The sequence below is a fragment of the Lipophrys pholis genome (assembly GCF_963383615.2).
Source record: "Lipophrys pholis genome assembly, chromosome: 10".
NCBI lineage: Eukaryota > Metazoa > Chordata > Actinopteri > Blenniiformes > Blenniidae > Lipophrys > Lipophrys pholis.
In genome coordinates this window covers 26,717,375-26,743,771 of record NC_137640.1, presented here as the reverse complement: position 1 = coordinate 26,743,771, position 26,397 = coordinate 26,717,375, and the positions used below count along the sequence as shown (strand labels likewise).

Here is a 26,397-nt window from a genome sequence, read left to right as displayed (position 1 = left end):
CAAGGTGGAACTTTCTGAAAATGCTCCAGCTCCCTCTCTGTGTGGACAGAAAAGCTGCTACTGCGCATGCACACCATGACTGTGGTAAATAGTTATTCTGCACGTGCTCAGTAGATGGACAATGAGAACAATGTTTCCTCCAGAGAGTCTTCACTAACAGTCCATCTTCTCCTGGGACTCGGTAGTTTTATAGTTGATAGTCACTGTAATAACAATCCAACTTCATCATGTGTCCATACGTATGTCTGAGTGCTCCCAGTTAGGCCTGCTTGACTATGGAAAATATCATAATCACGATTATTTTGGGCATCATTGAAATCACGATTATGTCTTATAGCATTTATTGAACATGTTTAAAAAAAAAAAAGACTCTCCTGTTAAATATATAAAAATATCTTGTAATGTAGTAGTAAAAAATTAACTGTTGTACTGCACTCAATCTTTTGAAAACAAGAAATAAATAAAATGCAATAAGAGATAGATAAACTTCAATAAATAAGTCCAAGATAAATACTTTGATTAATTGGTCCAAAATAAAATTGTGGTGAGGAACTTTATTTTGTAGAGAGGCGGGGTTTCCGGTCGGAAGTATTTTGGTGTTACACGGTGTGTGCGCTCTCATGTTGGAGAGAAAGAGAAAAGAAAAGAGTTACTGAGAAGTGTGGTTGAATGGAGAATACAGTTTGGAGTTCCTTGCTGAACACGCCGCCTCTGACTCCCGTTCATCGGCTCTACAACAATCGTTTTTCCTCGATTATATGAATTCTGAGATTGTCTGGAACCAGAATCTTAATCACGGTTAAAATTCGATTAATTGGGCAGCCCCACTCATGTGGGGGCATGTGTGTGGTTTTATTACAAAAACAAATAAACCACAACCGACCAGAGGTGAAAACAATGTGAAACATTTCTGCTGTTTGTGCATGAACGGACATTGTTTTAAAATTGTTGCCGTCTAAACGTGAAACTTTTCTCAAACAAAAAACGCAGTCGTGTAAACGGTGCATAAGATCCTGCCTGCTCGCCATGAGGTTAAATATGATGCCCTTTGTTATGACTGAAGCTGTGTCCGTCTGAGGGCCTGGACTGGAGGCTCAGCTGATTCACGCCGTTTCATACATCTTGCTGAAACGTGATTGTAATGCTGTTAATTTAAGGCCATTTCGTCAGGTCTCAGCTAATAGCAGCAACTCACTCGTGTCAGTCATGTCATGCAACTTTACAAAAAGTCATTGAAAGAAGAAGGACTAGTTCCTGCTTGACTGTGGATTACAGAGAGGAGAGGCTGCGCTCTGTGACAGTGGGATGAACAGGCTGTGAAGGAGAAGTTATATTGCTGCCCAGCTCTCTCGCTCGCACTAACCAGGCCAATATCTGTGCAAAGTGGCTATAAATACATAATTGTTTGGTCTGAAAAAGCTACTCAAATTATATGGTGCAGCCCATGCAATCACCAGATCGGACAGGCGTGGAGAGGTTTTGGTTGAAGCAGACCATCACCTGAAGACTGCCAGTGGGAAAAATACGACTTAAAAAATGATTTATGAGGAAGGACATTCATTCTGCATGTTCAATAGACGTAAAAAGCTGCACACGGTGCCTTTAGTGGCTCCAGTGGGTGTCTTAGAACTGCCTCATGTTCAGCCTGACATATAAATATTATGAGTCAAACTAAAGAGGTCAATCATTAATCTGAACCATAAAGACTTTAGCAGCCATATAAGATTAGGCGTGTCGCGCATTTCATAAAGTCGAGTTTGACTGCATGATGTCTCCCAACCTTTGAATCACAAGTGACAACGGCGATACCAATCTGCAGATGGCTCAAACGATCAAATCTTTCATTTGCAACGGGCCAAAATCACAAAAATTATGTTACCTCGCTCAAAAAGATGTGTGCAGATACAGAAAATAACCAGCCATGAGTGATCACAACAGTGACGTTACAAACGCCAATGAGCAACAACCCAAAAAACTTGTTTCAGAATATTTGACAGAGATTACTGAATCTAAATGTTTAATTCTATTGAGAAGACGATAATAAGACGATAGTAACCGTCTCTCCCACAGTGAAACATTCAGGCTCTTTCATGTTTGCAGAAGTTCTTCCTGCACTTTATGAACCTGCTGTCCATGATGTCCACGATGAGTCAATCACTCGGTTTGACCAACAATACACTTTGACAACACACGTGACTGTAGCTTTCCCTCATCGGGACGACGAGCTGGACATTCTGTCCTATCTGAGCAGTGAGACGTCTCTGAAGTCACTCACCTGTTTGACGTTGTAACCCGTCTTGGCGCTGGTCTCGATGAACATGACGCTCAGTTCTTTAGCCCTCTGCTCGCCTTCCTCAATCGTGATTTGCCTGTAAAGAGAGAATTTCACTTTCATCACAACGGTGAGCTCGTCGCACTCGACTCGCTGTATCTGGACGCCGAACACGGGGGATTTTCCTCACGTTACCATTAATGAAGTGCGAACAGATGCCATACGGGGAGAAAAACCTGCAAGCAAAGCTCACAGTTTGGCGCCGAAGCTCCAGCAAGGATTCACCAGGTTTATTCGGCTGACTGGCTGAGAACGGTTAATTACACCGTCCTGTGAGAAATTAACGCCAGATGATTTTTCTAACACGCTAATGGCCCTGGCAGTGAGTGTTTGGCTCTGGCGGAGAAAAGCTCGTCAGGTATCTGTAGACACAAACAGAGAGATCACCGCAGTCCTGCTGACTCTGCAGACCTGCACAGCCCAGTACCTTGTTTTAGACAGTCGGCTTATATCAACCTGCCCTGGGCTTCCTGGGAAAATGGTGATGTAACCTGGCTCTGCTGAAGGCATCGCCTTTAAAGTGCTTCGCTATCAGCAGGTTGTCACACCAAACCAAAGTGCACCAAGGTGGACACGTTACTTGACACACAGCAATGCTATATATCTATACAACGGGTTATTCACGCCTCCTTGGCATCACAGCCCAGAAGACGAGGAAATGCAGCCTGGATGAGCAACTTTCTGCTGGGAAAACCTTGCACTGAAGATGTATTTACATAATAACACCACCTGACAGAGCTGCACTAGTGTCTCTGTGACTATTTCGGGATGCCTACGTCTGAGTTCCAGCTTCAACAATAACAGGGCTTTTTCATCATCACACAGGCGGCTGGCTGCATAACGGATGTACGAAGCATCCCAGCTCCATTTATACACGCCAGCTAAGCAATATCTGTAGAATGGAAATATGTGATATTAGGTGGGTCTTGGAATTAGGAATGCTTTGTTTTTGCTTGTATTCTCTCTTAATATGATAACTTCAGGCCACTAAAAATAATAATGTCTTCACAAGTGATATCTCTGTGGGAAAATTATTCAGATTGTCAGAGTATCTTTACTTGACTTTAGGGTTTCACGTAGTTCTGCAATTCAAGGCCAGCAGGAGCACAACAAACATCTTTAACATTTAGCAGCGATAAGACAATAGAAAATGTAGTACAGAAAATAAATATTATAGTCACATTCCTTCTGAACTCTGTGAAAGAGCTCAGTTGAATCAGTGGCCTCCAGTTTAAAAAAGACCAGCCCAAACCGTAAAACCATTATATGTGTTTAATAAAGAGTACAACTGCAGTAAATAAACAAAGAAATAAGGTAACACAAACAAGTTCCTCACGAAGCCCAGTTGGGCGGAAACCAACCCAATCTGGCGACACTGTCAGCAATTGTGATATTTTACAACTTGTGAGAAACGTTCACTTCCGAATGAAAGTATAACAATGAATTCCTGTCTTCATCTGAAGTAGTCCAGCGTGAGCATGCTAGAAGAAAATAATGTGTTTGGGTGCTTTAACCACATCAAGACTCATACATAAAAAGACAGTGATAAGTCAATGCTTGTAGTGGCAGAAATCCACTACGGTTTCATATAATACTAGAAGCAAGTTGATATATTGCAAATTTAATCAAAGGAAAAGACACAATCTGAATAAAAAAATCCAGAATTTATTTCAGGTTCCTCACAGAGCTACATTATGTGCAACTTCAAAGGAAACTATCGACCTTCATGAACAGAAAAAACAAAACAAAAAAAACCTGTGCTCCCAACTTCAACCATAAGGGAGCAGTGTTGTAATCCATCAGTGATTAAACATTTATTCACTTTTAATCACAAATCTTACAACAAATCTCATCTGGGCTAGATTCTCAGTAACCATACCTGGCCTCAAGCACACATGTGCAGCCCACTTCTCTTGTAGACACCCCTCCCTTCCCCCCCAAGCAAGAAATGCTCTCCTTTCACATCCAGACTGCAAATGAAGAGCGGCTGGTTGATCGTGATGGCTTCCAGCCAGGGAGGGATTTACAGAACCTAACATATTCACCATCATTCCCAACTTCAGCCTTGTCATTCTTCTCCTCCACAGTGTACATTACAATCACATGCAGACGGCCAATAACACAAATGCTGTGTTGACGTCACTTAGTGACTTTTAGAATAGACAATAGCTACTTTCCTTACCGAGCAGCTGGAATCACTGCTGGATAGAGACAGATGGCCCAATTGGAAACCTATGACTGTGAGGACAAAACCAACTATCAATTATTAATATATATAGTTCTCAAGAATGAATTCTGTGTCAACTAACATTACAATAACGGTCTTAGATCTGTATTGCTGAGTGGTCTGAGAAAAGTCCTGAGATTCTTCCTGCTGTTTTGCACCCCAGCCAAGTGGAGCCTGGGGTGTTGCTGTGTGTCTGCTGCACACACTCCAGACTGTGCAGCAGCTAAACTTTGCATGCTTTACCTCCCCAATGCACCGAGCATTGTCAAAAGCTTTGCCACACACGAGTGACTAAACCAACACAGTGAACGCTCTCATGAGACTCCAGCTCCACTACACTTCAGTAATCTAATACAGTGCTGCTTCTCAAGGCAGATCAGCAAAAAAAAAAAAAAAAAGAAAAAAGAAGAAGTATGACTGACTTGAACAACAAAGTTTCACCAGATGAAAACAGCATTGACCCAAAATTTATATCAGATAATGAAATTCAATTCGATATGATCCCATTTCTAATGACTTCCAACTGTAAATCTGTGTCAGCTTCATTATTCATGTTTCAGATATTTGTCACACCATGATGCATTATAGAGCTGTTCTACCATCACAGGGTTTCGAGGTTGAGAATGACTCCTTAATACATTGATGTTTCAAGAGGGAGAAGCCCAAACCTGCAGGAGTGAAATGTCAATTGGCTTTTTTTCTGTGAAAAGTTGTCGGGCTCCTGTTGGCTCAGCAATGAGGCAGATTTACCTTCAGGGGAAAAGCAAATTAGGAAAGGTGATATTAATGCTTTAAACGAGCTGCTGCTCCGTCACCACAGAGTATTCACCGGAGGTTTAGCTTCCAGGCCACAGTAAGAGCCAGCTACATTACAGGGATGGTAAATTACACACAAATTAAACAGGGGGACAGTTTCGCTGGAGGCCAACATAACTTTTAAATGAATTCACTGCACAAAGCACTGAAAAACCTTAACGCAAAACATATACAAACCTGAAAAAAAAGATGACTTGAGTACATGCTCAAAATATACTGGGTAAGGTACTGTATGCAACGCTTTTTTGAAGTTTTAAGAGGCAATTTGTGAGTTACTGTTGTTACATCAAGTCTCCTTTTCTCAGTCTTTCTACATTTGTACATTTTGCTTTTCAGTTTGCCATCATCTTCATTCCTCAACTGGTTTACGAGCTTGAGGTGTAACGTGACATTACAAAACTGGACTGGCCCAAATCAAGCCCACGAGCTCAATTCAAAAAGAATTCTAGCAGTACGATTAACAGAAGTTATTTTTGATGTTTGCTCTCATTCTGGTGAATATTTTATAATGATAATCTGAACGCAACAAACGAAAAACAACAAACATATTTGAATGAAAAGCTTTCCAATGCTAAGATGGTTGACTGTAGACACACAGCTTCACACTAGGCTGAAACCAAAGCTTTCCTGTTATGAGTTGAAATGAACTTTTATGGAAAGGTCCGGGGAGAATCATCCAGAAAACTGCCATCACAAGCATTTCCCTTCAGCCGCTGACACGTTGTGAACTGTGAATTACTCTGTGCTGCTGTAAATGTTATTGTTACTGGGCAGGGGGAAACAACAATTAAGTTACGAGCCATGCCAGGAGGTAAAAACTGACATTTAGTATGGACCGTTGAAGATTTGACGGCTGCAGAAAGGAGGAAGTCGGCCTTATCTGTGCAACAAAATAAAAAAGTAGCATCGTCATAAATGTCTCCTGCGAACAAACAGACCATAACTTCAAACAGCCTCTGTCTGAACCAAATTAAAAGATCCGTCTCTTTGCTGTCATTACTTGCAGCCACAGACGAGAGCAATAACACAGAGTGTATTCACGCTTCGTGTTAGAAGTACTGTTCTGAGAGGAAACAAGCCAGTGTTGTCTGGAGATGTGCACACTGATCAGCTGCAGCGTTAAAACCACCTGCCTCATACTGCAGTGGCTGAAACAGCCACACACTCCTCAGACTGTCTGTCTGAATCCTGAAGGCTGGAAGGTTTGACCTGAGTGGATCCAGCATATTTTTCCAGAAATCCACCATCTTTCAGACGAGACTGAATCTAGGCTGGGGTCTTTAATAAGCGGCAATTAATTTTTCTGTTTCCAACCCATTGTTTTTAACCACCGACTGTTACTGCGCTGCCTCACACCTCGTGTTGCAGTGTTGTGACGATGCATTATTGTAACACCACCACCTCTGATGACTACCTATCAAGACTTAAGAAACTCCAGCGAGGTGTGCAGCGCCGCATTATGTAACAATGGTGCAACATGGAATACATTTTCAAGTCATTATGTAATAGCGCCACATTTTGTAATAATCTGCCCATTTTGTAATAATATTCTTAATCGCATTCTCTCACAAACTTTGCCGCATTTTGTAATAACTTGTTACATATTGCAACAGTTATTACAGAATGTGGGTGTTCCACTTTGTTTTTAAGAAAGTGTAATATTTTGGTGCATCATGTAATAAATCTTGCCCTTCATCTGTGCACATGGTTCTATGTTTAATAATGAGAAAAAAAAAATCAAGATTCAGTTGGACTGGAATTATATGTCACTCTTTGTTTTTGCTCATGTCCGGCCAACAGAGCGATGGTAGAATGCAGCTCTAAATCAGGTTGAACTTTTTAAATCACCTGCCATTGTGGCTGGTAGATTTCTAAAGTTATGAGCCAATCAGGATTTCCGCCAGCCATTTCTATTTTCATGAAGAAATATAAATCAGATTTTAAGTGCCACTCAGTGTATTTAATCATTTAACCCACATTTTGTAATAACTGTTGCAATACGTAACAAGTTATTACAAAACGCGGCATTTTTACATAATGACTTTTGCACCATATGACTATTACATTATTACATATTGCACCGTTATTACATAATGCGACGCTACAAGGTCAATATTTGAATAAAAAATGTTTTGCTTGTCAGAAGATCAGAATATGTGAAGAAATGCTGTTTTTCTCGAAGTCCTGGTCACTGTGATGATTGTTGGTTTTAGCAAAAGCACCAAAGAATCTCGTTTACACTGTCGTCATTTAGTGACACATTTACTGGGGAAGAAGCTCTCCATTATGCATTTGCAGCAATAAATAATCAATAGCTGTCATGTGTGCGTGTTCATCCAATCAATAACTTGATGATGTAACTTCAGTTGACATGCAGCTCACAGAGCATCTTCCTCCCACCAACTGATAGATATATTATATTTCGTGTAATACAATATAATAATACTCAATAACTTCACTGATTTTCAAAGAATAACTGATAATTAGACATTTTATGTAACTTGCACAATATTAAACAGGAGATTATATCACAAGATAATCCCTGCTATTTTTGGGGGGATTTTGTGGCCGACGGATGTATAATGTGTCAGAAGCCACTGCTGATGAAAATATAGATTTTTACGAGCCCAGATTGATGACGGGTCATGAGGCAATATTTCTCTAACATTAGATTGTAGTTTGATTTTTTTTTTAACATGGACACAAGCCTGAGTTATTCTTCTGTAAATCTAGAAACTGATCACTTTGGTAAGTTATAGTACATTTTCAATGCTTCTGGAAGATATCAGGAAGAAGCCGGTGTAGAGAAGAATTAGATGGAGTGTTGGTGGGCCTGTTTTAACATTCCTTTACATCTCAAATCTGTCCCGAGCCAACATTTTGTACTTATGCACCATTAATACACTTTGGCACTGAGACTCAAGTAATTTTATGGTTCAGAGCTCCTTTTTATTCCTTCCTCTTTCTTCCAGCGCTGTATATTTCTACTTTGTGCCATTTCAGTTTCACCACGTCTCTCTAAGCGGCCGCTCTTCAGATCAATTTCTTTTCCCCGTCTCGGCTTTATTAAACATCCTGTCTCATCAGCGTTTTCTCATCATACCATTCCAGACGCACCATCTGCCTACATGTACAGTATGAAAGCATAAAACACAATGCTCCCTCGTGGACGCACAGCCGATGATGTTCCAGTGCCTCCAAAACGTGAGAAATGTGCTCGTGTAAGCAATTATTTTGTTTTCAGCGCCAGCGTTGTCCCCCATAATCACAATAACACTGCACATCACCAGTTAAACTGAGGCGCAAATTCATGAATGTTTGAAGTATTGTGAAGCAAACATTAATTTCTCATGCCAGTCCTTCCTATAACATTGAGATGGCGTTAATATTAAATCAAAGCGAAGCTGCATTAGGCCCACAACAATCAGTTCCGCCTCATTAAGACACAGATTTATTCAGAATGACGCCCCGATGTGTAATCACATCATCTTCCTCTGCAGGAGGGGCTTGATGTTTCCATCGGCTCTCGTTCTGCAGCTCTTCGGTTCGGGTGACTGACAGGCTGACACTCGGCACATCACGGTTGCCATGGCGTCGACATGTAAAATAGGAAAGGCTGACTTAAAGGCAAAATGTGAAACAAGAGTACAAGTTAGGGGGGGAAGGTTCAGCAATACCTTTTCCAATAAGGGGCCTTCTATTAGATCTTACTGCAGCCAGGATGTCTCATGACGACGCACCACAGACTGCTGTGTCATTTGAATGAGACTGTTTATGCAACATCGTCACTAAAAACCTGCTTCAAATCATCACGTATTTCCTGGATTAACAGTTCTTTTGTTTTCTGAGCAAAGTTGAAGCTTCTTTCAGAAATCACAAACAGACTGATTAAAAGAAAAACATTTAAAGACTATACAGACACCAGGCCGGAGAAGCAGCACTGCATAGTGTCGTCATAATCTGGGGATGAGTTTAAATAAGTAGAGATGCTATTAACACTGTAAGGAAGAGTCAAATATCACTAAATGTACCAGTTCAGGGGTTTGCATCCTACAGCTCTGGAGCCACATGTGGCTAAAGAAGAAATAAATCAAGAAATAATCAAGTAGAAATAAACATTTCTGATTTCGTTGCAAAGCTCATAATATTTATAAAAGAAAAATTTTTTTTCCTTATGAGCTGACAAATGTATATTCTATTAAAAGAATAGTTTCCAAACTTAAAATAATCTTGTTAAAATTGACTCAGTCTGACTGTCTCAAACTTGCATTATTGTAATTATTACATAATCTTTATCATCTGAACTATGTAGAGTACTTTTTTCAAATGTATTGAAATAAAAGCAATTAAATCTGTTGAGGTACAATTAAACCGAGAAAAAACACTGTAACAACAAACATTGCAGATTTTCACAGGAGAGTTCAGCACACAGAGGCTGTGTGATAGTAACTGATATCACAAAGAAACAACTAGTAGAAATACCAGAAAAACAAAAAAAACTACCTGAAATATTGGAAAAGTCTTTCTTGGGGTGTACTCAGTGCTAACATGTAGGTGAGTTTGTTTATCATCCACTTGAGGTATGTTTAAGGTTTTTTTTATTTTTTATATACCTTTTATCTGCCAAGTCTGTTTTGTTGCCGACCAGCATGATGATGACGTCACTTCCTCTCTCCGTTCTCACGTCATCGATCCATTTTGACGTCTGCTGGAACGAGTTGACGTCTGTTGAGAAAGAAACAAGTCAATGCGAATCACCACAGGCCTTCTGAAACTATTAGTAGCATTAATTGTAATTTTATTAGGCTTTAACTAATTGTCTTGCTTTTTAAAATTGACCGGTCGTGTATTTATCAGCATAAACACACAACTAAATCAGTCTGAAATAATTCCAACTTAATCTTTACGCTCCATCTAATCGTGAGTTTTCTAAGAGATGAAGCTCTGCGACGCACGCTACTGGAAATGCACAATCAATCAATGTGCAGCACTGTACATTCCCAGCTCGGTAGCATGTTAAAGGTCTTAATAAATCCCTTTGACCTTGCCTTGTGCGTTGAATATTCAGGTTCACTTGTGTGCAGACTGAGGGTGGTATCACATTCATAGACGGAGAGTTTAATGAGAAAAGGCTCGTCTGTCAGTTTCAAGGTGAAAAAGAGAACGTGGGCAACAGAGTTGGAAGGCTAAACTATGTTTCTCCACGGAATCGGGAGTAAAAGTCATGTCCTAAAGACAAGCGAGTGTTTCTGTTTTTGTTTCTTTGCAAGCTTTTAATAAGAAGTGAGAATATTCTAGATTCCTGATATTAAATAATACATGTTCAACAGTAAGACCATTCCCATATATGCCCAGGTTCTCTTCTGTTCAAAACTGGACCGTCGTCACAACAGAATACAGTTTGGCTGTATTACTGCTGGAAAAGAAATTATACCATGACACAGACAAATTGTGCAGTCTGATTAGTCGCTTGATGAGTTCTGTAACCCAGAGATCCATTACAACGAGGGGTTATTTATGGGCTTTCTTAAGCTTGGTCATGACGTGATCATGGGATTCAGGTGTGTTGAAGCAGAAATATGTCGACAATATGACCGGGGCCCTCCAGGAAAAAGGCCGGACCCCAGTGGTGTAGACGCATCTGTCTGCACAGCTGCCAATGTAGGCGGTGTCATTGGCTGAAATTGAAGGTCAACATTCCCACGCGTTTTGGGGGCAGCGGCTTCTTCGGTGGGGTCGTGACACCAGGTCTATTGTTTCTTCAAAGTGTGTCTGAACCTGTCACAGAACACTGATAAAGCACAGAGTGAAATTGCAAAATTACCAGTGGCTGACATGGTGTCTGGACATTGCACTTATATATCTAAAAATATTATTTAAATGAATTTAAATTTCAATTCAACACACAACTGAATCCCCTCAACTACAGAAGTAACAATACTTACTGGTCTCGGTCTTTGGCCAGTCTGTCTAACTACGGACTAATGAATTCTTGAAGCCTTTTAAATTGATTTGTAACTCCTGCCAATCTTACAGAAAGACAACTATTTTATGAGCAGAAACATTTGTGGATTGCGGATTCAAACCCCCCCCCCCCCCCCCCCCCCCCCCCAATGTTTTTAGGACTGAAAGTCGTACAATCTTTGTCTCAAATGTTATTCTATTGCAAAGACTTCAGGTTTTATTCTGATTCCAAAAATCATTTTGGATTTACGAGCTTAAATGTTCTCACTCTTTCCAGCAAAAAATTCTTGTTTAATGGCCGAATTCAATAAAGACACAAAACTGTTTTTCCTTTGATAACTCTGCAATACTTTCTCCTCAATGTTTTGTCTATTTACACCCGGATGGTCGATGTTAGTGGTTGGTATATAACTATAAATAGTTATATATATAAATAAAAGTTGGTTGAAGTCAATTCATGAAATACATTTTTTCATGCTGATTTAATGGTTTTAGGTTTAGAGAGAATTTCATTCATGAAGGCAAACAAATGAAAACAAGAAAAGGTAAGAAATGAAGAGTGAGCTGAAGCACAATGACTCATGGATAACGCTTTTTTAGGAAAGAGGAAAAGATATCTAACAAAGATCCAATCCCTAAATACTATATATATGTATTCGTTCACCAGTTCCTCTTGGAGTTTGATGAGATTGTTCATTTCTCATTGTGGGGGGGGGGGGGGATTCAATTTGTCCATCGGAAATATGTTTGGGAAATGTTTATCAATAAATATTTACATTCCTAGTAAAAAGTGAAGGGTGCAGCGCACTGACTAGTTATGTCGTAGACGACGACGGCCACGGTCGAGTCCCGGATATAGCTGGGGATGAGGCTCCTGAAGCGCTCCTGTCCCGCCGTGTCCCAGAGCTGCAACCTCACCTGGGGTGAGAGAGAGGAAGCCGATGAGGCTGAGGTTGTTCAGATAGTCACAGACCCTCCTAACAAACACACACTCACAGTTCACCATCATTTATACAAGCAGAACCTTCCTTTCCAAGGTCGTGCTGCTCCGTGACAAATTCTCCAGGATAAACAGACAAACACCACTCATATCTGACGGTATTATTCATTCCAAACCGGAGAATATGACTTTACTTCTGTAAGCTGAAAGCAAGGTGAACACAAATAAACACATTTTGCATCTCTGTCACGCCATCGTACTGCTATAATAAAGATCCTTACCGTCCGATCTTCCAAGTACATGGTTTTCGACAGGAAGTCAATTCCAATTGTGGCCTGGATGAAAGACAGAAGACGTTCAAAGATCAACGTCACTCTGAACACCATGAAAAGAAAAGAAAACACGGAGGAATTGAATGACAGACATTGAAAATGCATAAAGGTGAAGAGGACAGCGGGGGACTCGTGCTCGTGTATCACGTCGAACATCATGCCCCGAGGTTTCATTTGTTCAGGAGTTTTATAGACTTTTTTTTTTTAACAGTCCTTGCAGACATTCTTCTTTCAGTTTAGTGGAATAATTCTGAGAACTTTTAAAGTTCCAAAACATCCTCGACCTCAGAGCGGGAACGTCACACTCATTTTAGTTCATTGCCAACATACTTCTCAGTTATCAGCAGTAAAGTCTACATGACTTAAATATTAAACGTTAACATTTTTACCTTCAACATCATGCCATTTCTTTTTCCTCCTTGAATTCTGTTGCATAAAAAAATGCAACAAATGACTTTGTTCTTCACCAAATCTGCAGAAACGTCTGACGTTCTGTATAACTCAGCGTTTCTCTTTAGGCTATTCTTGTCACTTCTCTGACCACATGGTTTCTGCTGCCTTCAGCTTGCGTGTTTTCACAAACTCATCCCAATTAAAGGGCTGTGCTAATGCTATTTTGGTGGAAATAAGTCCGCTTTTACTGCTCGTTATTTCTAGCACCATCCCTAGAAAGGTGTGATCCCTGTTGAAATCAATAGTAACAGTAGGTACAATTACTGCAAAATTAGAATTATTGGTTATTTTTATGCACTAAATCATCTTGGAGGCCAGATTTGACCAATTTTGGTCACTCTAATAGAAAAAAAAAAAAGGTGTTTTCATGAGTAACTGGAAGAGTTGAAGAGTTCCCACTGATGAGTAGCGAAAATAAACCCAAACGCAGTGAAATTGAAAAACTCCCACAGGGAAAGTAAAAGATTTTGGAGATCGCCGAGAAAATAATATGACAACATCTGTGGATTTACACGAGTTAGACTATTAACTAATCATGCTCTGAAATATACCAACCTTATTGCAGTTAAAGTGAAAACTGGGCAGCCGAGTGAGCTGGCAACAAAAAACTGCAGTGTAGAAATATCTGTTACTGATATATTGTATACTGATGTATTGCTTCCTATAGGTAATGGCGTCAATATTCATTTTATTTTTTATGACGCTCTCAAATGTCATATGTGAATTATCCACGTCCCACATTGTACAAAATACAAGGCAGTTAAAGACATCATAGTTGTGTCAGGATAATAGACAATGTATATATAAATAGACAATTAGAGCAATTACATATATATATATAGAAACATAGAGACCAAGATTGGGAAAAAATACAGATATTAGCAGCAGCAGTAAAATGTCCAATATTTACAGTATTCCTAACTGTATGAACAAAAGAAAAGCAAATAGCAGAGCTTAACAAGAAGGTACTCAGAGAGCACATACCTCCACCTGGAAGGACAATTTCCCTCTTCCAGTTGTCACCGTATATATCTAGATCGTATTATAGATCTCAATACTTTCTTATTGGTTTAATATCCACATGGCTCTCACTCAAACTTCAATCTCTTCTGCCTCGGCACGTGGCCTGAATCTGCGCTTCAAATTAGCTCAAAAAAATATATTACCGTAATCATTTCCACATTCTACTAAAAGCTGAAGTTATCGTCTGGATCCTGAATATGATCTGTATGAGAAGCATCAGAACTTAATCTGCATGATAAATCTCACATTAACGTTTCAGTGAGGATCAAATACATTTGATTTGACTTCCTCATTGGTCGCATGATGCTCAGTGTGAGCACACTGTTGACTGAAATGTATTTTGAAGTGGAATATCTTCAGGCTGATTTTCAAACACAGCCGAGTGACAGTATGTCTGCTATATTGTGCAAATAGTTCACTTAAATAATCAGAGCAACTGTATAAGTTCAATGTGTCACTGGTGGGTTTTTACACTTGAATGTGCTGCTCGTAATCATGAGTCATCATCATCATCCCAACATACGGCACGCTGCAGATTAATCACTCCCTGATTGTGTCACAAGGCAGATGGCACCGCGTTCCCTCTACAAGCCATGTTTGCTCTCTGCAGCCAAGCCCTCGGCTTTCTGCTTTTGCTTCCTGCCGTTACAGCATCAGGTGTTCTGGCTCTCGCGGAGCACAACCAGGAAATCGACATTAAACTGCAGCTCAGTTTTTGTTCGCTGTGCTCGATTTTCTCCGGCCTGCTGTGAAAGAGTGAAAATGAACTTTGGCATCTCGCCAACAAAAGGATGTCTTTTTTTTTTTTTTTTTTTTTTCTAAAGGAAAACAATGCAGGCATAGAAAACATCCACACAGTCAAAAGCAAACTGAACAAAACCAAAGAGGAACTTTCTTTTTTGAAAGATTTCCAATATTCTTATAGACTGATTGCACCGTGAATACCTATAGGAACATTATGTTTTGCAGGACTGAGCGTAGTTTGCCCCCACGCTGCCAGATGCCTGCGGTCGCAGTGTGCATGCCAAAAGGAGTGAAGGTGCAGAGGGCTCAGTGGGGGCTTGTGGAAGACTGACTCCGGATTACCCAGCAGTCCCCAGGTGTTTGCTCAAAGGGCTGTAAGACCTCTGGCTGCCCTGTGCAAAGCCGGCTGGCAGGACTCAGTGCAGCTGAACCAACAGGCAATAATAGTTTTCATTTATACCTGGCATTAAAGCCTCGGTTTCATTTCTCTCTTGATTGATGCCTAATAATCGTCAATAAAATATTATTGTGAGTCTTGTAAATCACATCTGGAGCACATCCGCAACCCTCCTTGAGATGTTTTACAGGGAATGTGTAGATAAAGAATCAAATGTCAGCAACATCCATGTCAAAGACATTTTAAAATGTGCTGCTCAGTTCAACTGTGGGAGGTAGAATTCTTATTAGTTGATCATTATCAACGTCTGTGGGCTGCAGACATCTGCTTCAGCAAAACAGATGATGTGAAGATAAGAATTGTTGCCTGATGACACTCCTTACCAGTGAGTGGCAGAGATTCATTTTAATGGGAGTGGAAAAGCCATTTCAGCTATTTCACACTTTAGAAGAAGAGACGAGGTTTATTTGTCGTCGCCGAGGATGATGAAACACATGAATATGACTTTCATGAATTTTATTCACGACAAAGAAAGAGAAACTTCAGTGAGTTTCGAAGCGATCAAAACCTGCTGAGTCTGCATGTGGACCTACATTCTGAAACTACATCTGAGACGGGATCAGTTTGGTTTCATAGTTGTGCTTGAAAACATGGTTGAGTCTCTCAAGTCTGAAGTTACTGAACTGAAAAGTTTTAATTAAAATGTTGCTGATTCAGCATAAAAGGGAAATATCAGCCTCTAAATCTCCATTCCCAGGGTTGTTTTGTTGTTGATCTTCAAACGTGTTTTTTGTGTGTGTGTTGTGAAACTGAGGTGTTCTGTTAGACTATGTCATGTAAATAATCTTGATTTGGGTCTTGTCATTAAGGGGTGCTGGTTGAGAAGAGCGAGACCTAGTACAGGTGTTCAAAGGTTCATTAGACCAATATAAAACACAGCTATGTATATTTTAAAAATGTTTCTACAAATTCTGATCCTCTCATGTGTGCTTTCAGTAAATTGTACTCCAGCTCAACTTCACTATAAAGCTTTAAAAAGTAAACTTGTAGTTCAAGTGAAACTTGTAGGTGTAGAAGGCTGAATGAGTCAGACATGCTTGCGTACTGCGTTGGGAGGAAAAAAAAGTATCATGCAGTTTACTCATCTATTTGTCACTCTTTCATTTTGCTGTGGTGCACTGAAGCATAGTGGGCCAGAATTCATGACGTATGACGTTATATGATATGAGTAAATCTGGAGGTACAAAAGCTCTGTTACAGTTTTTCTACTGATATCTATTGAGTATCAAGCAGCGGTTACTGGTCTTCTGTGTGTTTCTTTGGGAGGCATTCAGACGCACCGAGAGCTGAGACCGTTTGCACCGACCATTATAAAGCCAGTGCGCGATGATTTTTATTTTTTTTTTAAACATTTGCTTTGAGCTGTGACTTAAAGCAGTCATCACCTGGAAATCACATTTTGACGTGTATATTGGTGTTTAGGACCTCAGTTGAATCTTGCCTGAAAATCTGGAGTTTGAAAGTGCCTGCGTTTTTTCCGTTTGGACTCTTTGTTCACACCAAAAATCGCACACAAGGGCGCGCACTCCAAAACAGGAGGTTCTGATTGTGTCCCTGTGACGTCGGCAACACAGGAGGCTAATATCATAAACCCACGTCTGTTAAATTTATGTACAACAACAATGTTCCTGCGACTCTCCCAGCCGCCCTGCAGGTCTGTGCTATACACTGTTGTTGCTCTGCAGCGTGGATGTTTGTATACACCGGCTCTTCAATCTTTTTTTTTTTAAATCTTTATTTTTCATGTAAGCAAAAGACCGCTATGCCATCGTTATGACTGACATTTCCCTGCAGTCAATGAACGCACACCTAACGCCCGTGCCAGTCAAACTCTCACGTGTGCTCTCGTGAGAGAAGGTTGGCATATGAAAAAGGGTCAGAACGAGCTCTATGTTTGTTTTTCTGAATATATTTTCCGAATTGATTAAAAGACAATTCAAGGGAGACTGGATATGTGAGAATACCAGGCGATCACTCCTTTAAGTCTCCCAAAATAAAATGTGACAAAGTAATGCGTCTAAACACAAGAGGCGAACACCAGGCGTGAAGATGCCCACTGCGGTCTTCATTTCGGTCTCACTGTTAACTGCCACATGCAAGGGTACACGAGATGTGATCCTGCCGGTGTGTACAGTATACGTTGTGTTTGAGTACATGAGGCAGTGCAGCAGGATGCCCACGGCCCACTTGAACAAGACTGGGCATCAGCAGCTTGATCACGCACTGGTTTCCGTGGCGATACCAGGCACCACAGTGGACCAACTGAGAGAGCTTGGCTTGTGGACAAGACGTCATTTATGCTCTCTGAGGCTGAGTCAGATGAAGCACAGCGAAGATGAAACCAAACAGCCTCAGAGAATTCACGTTAGAACGCAAGGTGATGTGAGGTAAATATAAATCTATAGTTTTCCGCTGCTTCACCTCCAAACTGAATGTGTTTCTTCCAATAACGCCCCTCTAAGTCTTTCTGCTGCAGGTACCAATAAAAGATGGGGTACATTGCAGTTAGGTTGAAGTTACTTTACAAAAAAAATCCTCATAAAATCCATTTTAAGGTTTAATACATTTAAAAGTAGAGAGGTGCATTTGGTTCATCCGGGCTCCCGTTCAAATATAGAATCCCACAAAGGCAACTATACATGAACAGATTAGATCCAGAGAAATTATTAATATCCTTTTTGAATTTTTAACAAGTGCACCTCGTTAGAAGACAGAGCAAACCGCTCAGGAAACTGCTGCTGCTGCCAACGAGGGCTATAAATGCTTTTTACAGAGCCCTGTGTTCAGTGGTGTTACATTTTTTATGTATTATAGACATTTTTAATACAAACATTGAGGTGGGTTTGATTTTATTTCTACAAGAGACCTTGGTATTTAAAAACTCTGATAAGATGATATTGTAGTGATGAGGAAACATGTAATTCCAATTCAAATGGGACTGGGCTGCACAGAAGACACAACATTTGCAATGTACATGTTGCAGAAGACTCAAATGCATTGATTTATATCTTTCCCATGCAAAATGTATTCCTGCTCTGCATGTCAACATAACAGAGGCAGCCTGGATAGTATTTCAGTTTATTCAAAAGGAAAACAAAAGGCTGGTTAAAATTGGATCCAAGAAGGAAAAGAGTTATTCAGAAGTACAAATCTGAGAATATATTCATAGCAACATCTAATAGTTCAATTTGCTTATCGTGAGTTGGATTGTGATTGCAACATACAAACTCCAGACTGCTTTAGTTTTAAGCTACCACAGTATCCAGTGACGGACCCGCTTCCTGCAGGGACTGCAGCTTCCGTCATCAATCTGTAGATCAGGTATTCAACGTCAGCCAGGTGGGCCAAGTGATGTTCAACTTATTATGATGCGTCAAAGAACATACAGCACTTCTTTCCCCCTGCAGGAAGTGTATTACATTATCTTGTTCAAGGACACAACCTGAACGTACGGGGACCTGAACCTGTCAATGTCAGTTTTTGACAAGTTTGCCAAAATGAGTTTTTGCTGTTTTGCAGACAAAAAAAAAAAAAAGAAAGAGAAAAACTTTTACAGCCTTAAAGAGCAGCAGTTTGACATAATGTTACTTTACAAGTAAGTAAACTCTGGCACTTTTAAAGGTTAACAGTATCCATTTATTTCATCATTTGAAGCATGACATTTCAAGTCAAATTCAAAAATGTGATGTTGATGGAATAGTAACTCTGCAGTGACATAAGGATTTGTTTATTTTTCCACATAAAGCCCTCTAAGTTGGAACATAGCAAACATGTACAGAGCTAATCAAAGCAAATACATACAGAGGCTGAAACTGGAAAATGAATCCACCACTTTACAATAACATCCATTAACACCTCCAGCTCAGCCTGTACAGACGATCTGGTCATCACAGATAAATGACAAGGTGTCAACCATTAAATCACATTACCATCAACAAAGGTCATTGAGTCGCCTGTGATGGGTCTTGAAGCCTAAAGAACCACCTTCAAATCAACAAAACTGTTCCAGTTACTGTGATTTTGGGCCCTGGTGGTAAAGACGGGCCACATATGGCAAGTCACTCCACAATCAAGTTATCAGAGTAAGAACATTTACGAAACAGAGCTGGATCAAGTTATTCTTCATTATCCTGTCGTGCAAAAAGACATCAGACTCAGACTGTGAAAGAGATGCTAGATCGAAGCCATATCATCGTTTTCTTTTGAGCTCTCATCTGAATTTTGCAAATGTTAATTCATAAGCAAACATGAGGCTCCATCAGTCAATATGTCCCTGTACATTTTTCCCCTGAGCTATTGCTGCTTCAGTGTGAGCAGAAAACCAGCTCATTGCTCCTCCCACTGCTGGAGCTGCTCCTACCGGGCCTTTCAAGGTCCTCAATCTGGCAGGGACGCCATTAAACCAACAAAACCTGAGTCACAGCGAGCATACTGGCATTTGTTCACGACACTCTGTTTGACAGCAGTTTCCCAACACACAGAAGGTGATTACTCTGCTTGTACCAGCGGAGGTAGCAAATCTGTTTGTGATCAAGCTTTCCTCCACCAGGCAGCAGGCTGCACTCGTGATGATTGTACAACGTCACAGCACGCTGAAATTATACAAACAACCACTCACTCTGCTTTTTACTACAACTTAATAGAGGAGAAGACAAAATAATATGCATCTATAATAGTTTCAACTCATCAGGTCATTGTGAAAACATCAGGGGGAAAAATGCCCGTTTGCTCATTTCCTCCCTCCGATGAAAAATCCACTTTACATGTTTATGAAGTTGCCCTGTTGTCATCCTTTCTCATGAAATTTAACAAAACTTTTGAGCGTTTGTGCTGCTTGGACACCATGTTTCCTGCTGGCTGCACTGGTGAACGATGTCGCCGGGCACGTTGCGTAGCTTATGTATGCTAGATACGCAACGTACGTGGTGACATCATTCGCGCCCGCTGGAATCAATAAGGGAATCGTTGACAAATGATTCCAAGGAATTAAAACACTGGGAACCACTTCTAAACAAGAACCGGTTTTCAATTCCCATCCCTATTCTTCAGGTAGTATGGACTTGTCATTGTACTATAAGGGTAGGGCAGTTCTGTATCGACGGGACACACCTGTCCACACTGTAACACCACAACCAAACACCAGTCTGGTGACAACAGTGGTTGACGCATAGGAGAATGCCACCAGGAGAAATGACGGGCCTCATCAAGCTCATCAAGAGAAGTGTGCAAAGCTGTTGGTTACTTTGAAGAATATAAAACATGTTGAGAGTTAATTCACAATTTTTTGTTTATTATATGATTCCATATGTGTTCATTCATAGTTTTGATGCGTTCAGTGAGAATCTACAATGTAAATAGTCAAGAAAATAAAGAAAAAACATTGAACGAGGTGGTTTGTCTAAAATTTTGATTTAACTTTTGTATTGCACATATGAATATAGATATATAGTGTAAATATGAAGTGCAAAATGAAGTATATACAGTATTAGTATTTAACTCTAAAACTGCAGCAATGCCCAGACCTGCGAGGCATTCAAGAGCAGCTAACATTGCACTGCTGCCTTTTGCAATATGTATATTGAGTATATTGATATTGCACCAACATTACATTTTCAATTTAGTGTGCAGCACAAGAGATCTGAAGACCTGGTTACCATGTCCAATACTTCAAATTGGAGCAGTAGTCTCCACTAAGCAGCAGAATATTCGGGGGCGAGCAGACAGATGCGATCAGTCTGGTGGCCGAGCCTGATTGACAGGTTCGCTGCGGCTGACAAAAGCGTTGTGCCTCCAGAGGCTTCTGAGCCCTTTAGCATGTGCCGCCAGGCAGTGAGGACGCCTGCCTCCGTCTCTTTCGGGTGGGTAGCTGCTTGATAGGCGACTGCTGCTTTAGAGGCTTGCCTCGCGAGCGTCCTCCTGCTGACGAAAGCCACCGCCGCCACGCTCGGTTTCATCTTCCTGATGGCCTTCGCTTTATAAAATATACTGCTGGTTGTGTCGAAAAAGAACTGAACTCCATCTGTTGGAAAGGCTTCACGCACATGGAAACACAGACTGCTGGCGATCCCCGTGTGTGTGTGTAAGCCTGGGAAGCATGGCTTAATAAATCTTCTCATCAGGGCAGATGTCTTCTGCAGGCTGTGCTCACATCGTTTCTCCACCCTCGCTGGGCAAATTGAGGCCCCCCCACCCCCCCCCCCCCCCCGCTGAGCCGCGGCATAAACACTCACACTCTCGTAATGCAAGCTGCATCCTAATTAATACTCAAAGGTCTCAGGGAGCTCAAAAAGGCAGGAGAATCATTTGCAGCCCCACCTGCCAAGCAATGCGGATTTTAAAAAAAATGACACGTAGACATGGGGCAGAAAAGGGCAACATGACACACACACACACACACACACACACACACACACACACACACACACACACACACACACACACACACACACACACACACACACACACACACACACACACACACACACACACACACACACACACACACACACACACACACACACACACACACACACACACACACACACACACACACCCACCCTGGTGGTTAGAAAGTAGAGGTCATGGTGCTCATAACAAAATCATTAACCTGCGAGCTGTGAGGGGAAAAAAACTGAATTAAAATACGGTTTCTCCGGACTTAATATTTAATGGTGCAATTATCTTGCTTTATTTTTCAACTAAATTATACAATCATTTGTATTTTGGTAGTTTTTCTCTGTAAAATTACAGTCTTGCATTTAGTGCTGCACAAATAAAATTTAATTGAATTTGATTTCCCAATTTCTGCCCTTATAGACATGGAAGGCAGAGACTGTTGTTAAAACTGCATATGAAGACTTCATTAAATAAGCAGATGTTATCTGTCTGCTTTAACATGCCGGCTTTCCTCCTAAAGAAAAAAAAAAAAAAAAGAGGAGAGGGCACGGCAGAAAAAGCAAACAAGAGGAGAGCTCTCTGCCCCGTTGGGCCTCATCACGACGACTTTGGTGCAGACAGCCATTTGTCTGGAAAATCGCATCCCCCCCTCCGTGCATCCGGTGGCCACTCAGACGGCTGTTAGGTTTCAAAGCCGTGATTTATCCTGCTGCGTTCAGGTTTGGGAGTTACAGCAGCAGCCTTCGAGAGAGAAGGGCTGCAGGCAACAACAGATGCCGACGTTCACTTGAAATACTCAAGAGTGGGCTATTGTGTGAAATCAATGTGGGAAACTGTCACGTTTACTGTCCATGAATCTCAGGCCTCATCCATACATATGGATGTCAATACGGTCTGGTACGTATTAGATAATAGGGCTCACTGCGGTGCCAGAGATTTAAAGTAAAACCTGAGCCAATTTACCAAAGTGACAGAAAAACGGCAAATAGTGCAAACAAATTAAAACAATAACACCATAAATCAAACACTGGAGATATTAATTTGAAATGACATCTAAAGTTTTTACATCTAAATAACTAAAAGAATGTATTCAGATAAAAGCCAGTCCTTTTTTACTTGTTTTATCTTCGCATCATCAATACTAGTAAAAATTAATAAAGTCCAAAAATAAAAAGACTCAAAAATTTTTTTATTATACTGGAGCACAGGTTGGATCATTTGTGAGAAAAAATGTATAGGGATTTTATATAAAATAAATGTTCAATATCCTAAGGTCAATAGAATATTCTGTGTTAAATGCTTTGTGGACTTAAACTACTTTTGATATTTGTTATCTTAAGTGTTTACCAGTAACCGTTTTGTCAAAAAGCAAAAAGTAATAAAGTGTGTGTGTGTGTGTGTGTGTGTGTGTGTGTGTGTGTGTGTGTGTGTGTGTGTGTGTGTGTGTGTGTGTGTGTGTGTGTGTGTGTGTGTATACAGTGAAGAATATAAGTATTTGAACACATTGCGATTTTGCAAGTTCTCCCATTTAGAAATTATGGAGGGGTCTCAAATTTACACCATAGGTGCATTTGCACAGTGAGTGACAAGTTAAAAAAAAAAATCAGGAAATCACATTGTATGATTTTTAAATAATTTATTTGTATTTTATTTCTGCACATAAGTATTTGAACACCTGCCAATCAGCAAGAATTCTGGCTCTCAAAGACCGGATACTCTGCCTTTAAAAAGTCCACCACTACTCCACTTATTAGTCTAAATTAGTCGCACCTGTTTGAGCTCGTTAAAGACACCTGTCCACCACACAGTCAGTCAGACTCCAACTACTTCCATTGGCAAGACCCAAGAGCTGTCAAAAGACACCAGAGACAAAATTGTTGACCTCCACAAGGCTGGGAAGGGCTACGGGGCAACTGCCAAGCAGCTTGGTGAAAAGAGATCAACTGTTGGAGCAATTGTTAGAAAATGGAGGAGGCTAAAGATGACTGTCAGTCTCCCTCAGACTGGGGCTCCATGCAAGATCTGACCTGGTGGGTTATCACAGATAAGAGCGGTGAGGAATCAGCCCAGAGCGACACGGGAGGAGCTGATCAATGACCTGACGAGAGCTGGGACCACAGTTTCAAAGGTTACTGTCGGTAGAACACTACGCCGTCATGGTTTAAAATCATGCATTGCACGGAAGGTTCCCCTGCTCAAGTCAGCACATGTCCAGGCCTGTATGAAGTTTGCCACTGACCATCTGGATGATCCAGAGGAGGCATGGAAGACAGTCATGTGGTCAGATGAGACCAAAATAGAACTTTTTGGTTTGAACTCCACTCGCTGTGTTTGGAGGAAAAAGAAGGACGAGTACCACCGCTACTGTGAAGCATGGGGGTGGAGACATCATGCTTTGGGGCTGCCTTTCGAGGAGGAATGCGGCCATGTATTGCAAGATTTTGAGCAACAACCTCCTTCCCTCAGTCGGAGCATTGAAGATGGGTCGTGGCTGGGTCTTCCAACATGACAATGACCAGACGCACACAGCCAGGAGAACCAATGAGTGGCTCCGTAAGAAGCATATCAAGGTTCTGGAGTGGCCTAGCCCATCTCCAGACCTAAATCCAATAGAACATCTTTGGAGGGAGCTGAAACTCCGTGTTGCTCAGTGACAGCACCGAAACCTGACAGATCTAGAGAAGATCTGTGGGGAGGAGTGGGCCAACATCCCTGTTGCAGTGTGTGCAACCCTGGTCAAGAACTACAGGGAACCTTTGACCTCTGTAATTACAAGGCTTCTGTACCGAATATTAACACTGATTTTCTCAGGGGTTCAAATACTTATGTGCAGCAAGAAAAAACTAACTATTTAAAAATGTAAATAAATGTAAAGACCCCTCTATAGTGGGAGAACTTGCAGAATTGCAGGGTGTTCAAATACTTATGTTCCTCACTGTGTGTGTGTGTGTGTACACACACACACATACATTTATAAACACATGCGCGTGTGTGTTGACAGCCTTTGCTAATCTGAGGCTTTAATTGATTCTGAAAATTATTCTGAAATAAAATTTTAGTTTAATCACCAACTCGATTTAATTAAATGATCAATGCAGATCTACCAGCGCCACCTATGTTTGGGTTAAATCTACTGCAAGAGTCCACCTATTCCTTAAATCACTGCTTAGATTTCTAACTGATGTCAGATTCACCTGTATGTATTTGTTTGCTTTTTCTAATCACCTACAGGTACTTTTGAGACTTCACTTACTGTCTCACTGAATCATCCTCTGGATGATAGAACCAAGCTGGTTTGACTATTCAAAAAAAAAACATGGTACTGTCAGACATTGAAGTGAATGACAAAATAAAATAGTCATCAGATGTACAGCGCAGAAGTAAGGAAATGCCCGCTGAGTCACATGTCAGACCGTCTCCTGGAACCAGAGGGAAACACCCTCAGACCTATTGTGTGGCTTCATATCCAACCAGGAGTCAGAGTTTGTGTTAACCCACAAATTTGGTAATTTTTGCTTTTCTTGTATGTTTAAGATGGCTACGCAACTTGACATTTGATTGAAAAGCTTTATCTGGGAAGCCTTGAGCAATTCCGATGACAAGAGTCAGAAAGCAGCACTCCAAAGGTACACCACTAATTTCCACAGATTTCCAACCCACAGTTGCCCGCGAGATCGAGTGTACAAACGGGATCTTGTGTAAATAATGGCTCAGGAATATTATCGGAATTTTCGTGATGTCAACAAACTGGAGTATGTAAATGTATATAAATTCTGGAAATACATGTTTGTATGAGTGTAATGACGAATTTCCTTCAGAAAGGCTTTGACAACATACTAGAGATGGACATCAACAACTAAAACTGGGTCCTACATTTTTCATTTTTCCTTTGTGGATTCTGGTAGAGTAACTTTAAGTTAATGAGGTTCATTGAAATATTTTGAACAATACAAATAAAGCAACCGATTGTCCATATTATGACCATTAGTTGGCACAATGGATTAAAGTTTAGCACGCTTTTCTTTTCTACAGGTACTCCAGCTTCCTGCCATCATCTACACACGAGCTTTATGGGAGGATCTGAATTGACTGTCGGTGTGAGCCGTACAGTGTCTGACAACCCCCTGCACTTCAACCAAAATCTGCTTTGGTGGGCCTCAGCTTCACACAACACTAACTTGGTTTTGAATATGTGTGAATGGTATCACGATTTAAAGGGGACATATCATGCTAAATCCACTTTTTTAGCCCTTAAATGCATTTTGGTGTATATTTAGAGTGTTTAGAAGTACAGAAAAGTTCAAAGTAGTCTCTTCAGGTGCTCCGTTGATATCTTTATATTCTGTTTTGGTCATATTTTGCGATCGGTTTCGATTTTTCTATTCTCTATTACGTTTTTTGAACAATGACGTCACAGTATTCTCAGCGGAACTGCCAAATTAGGACATCGACGTTTCGAGCAATCCGCCATTTTTGTTTCTCGCTGCGATTTTGTAGTCCAACCGAAGTTACGAGAGGATAAGTCGAAATGTTCGGTTGTTGGATGTAGTAACCCACAAGCTTCGTTACACCGTCTCCCAGCATCAGAACCTTTTCGAAGTGCCTGGTTGAGTTTTATTTTTCACAGAAATGTACCCACATCTGTGGGTAAGGTCATTTTTGTGTGCGCGAATCACTTTAAGGACGACTGCTTCAGCAACCTCCGCCAGTATA

At 40.8% G+C, this 26,397-nt stretch overlaps 1 protein-coding gene across 1 annotated transcript in view; it reads right to left on the bottom strand.

The window, feature by feature from the left end:
- rab6ba (RAB6B, member RAS oncogene family a) overlaps window positions 1-26,397 on the bottom strand; it is a 75,659-nt gene that overhangs the window by 10,717 nt on the left and 38,545 nt on the right. Inside the window, exons 3-6 of the mRNA XM_080473792.1 lie at window positions 12,561-12,614; window positions 12,152-12,257; window positions 9,989-10,100; window positions 2,276-2,369 (exon numbers count right to left, since the gene is read on the bottom strand). Coding sequence (XP_080329918.1) covers window positions 2,276-2,369; window positions 9,989-10,100; window positions 12,152-12,257; window positions 12,561-12,614 — 366 coding nt within the window. The remainder of the gene's footprint in view (window positions 1-2,275; window positions 2,370-9,988; window positions 10,101-12,151; window positions 12,258-12,560; window positions 12,615-26,397) is intronic.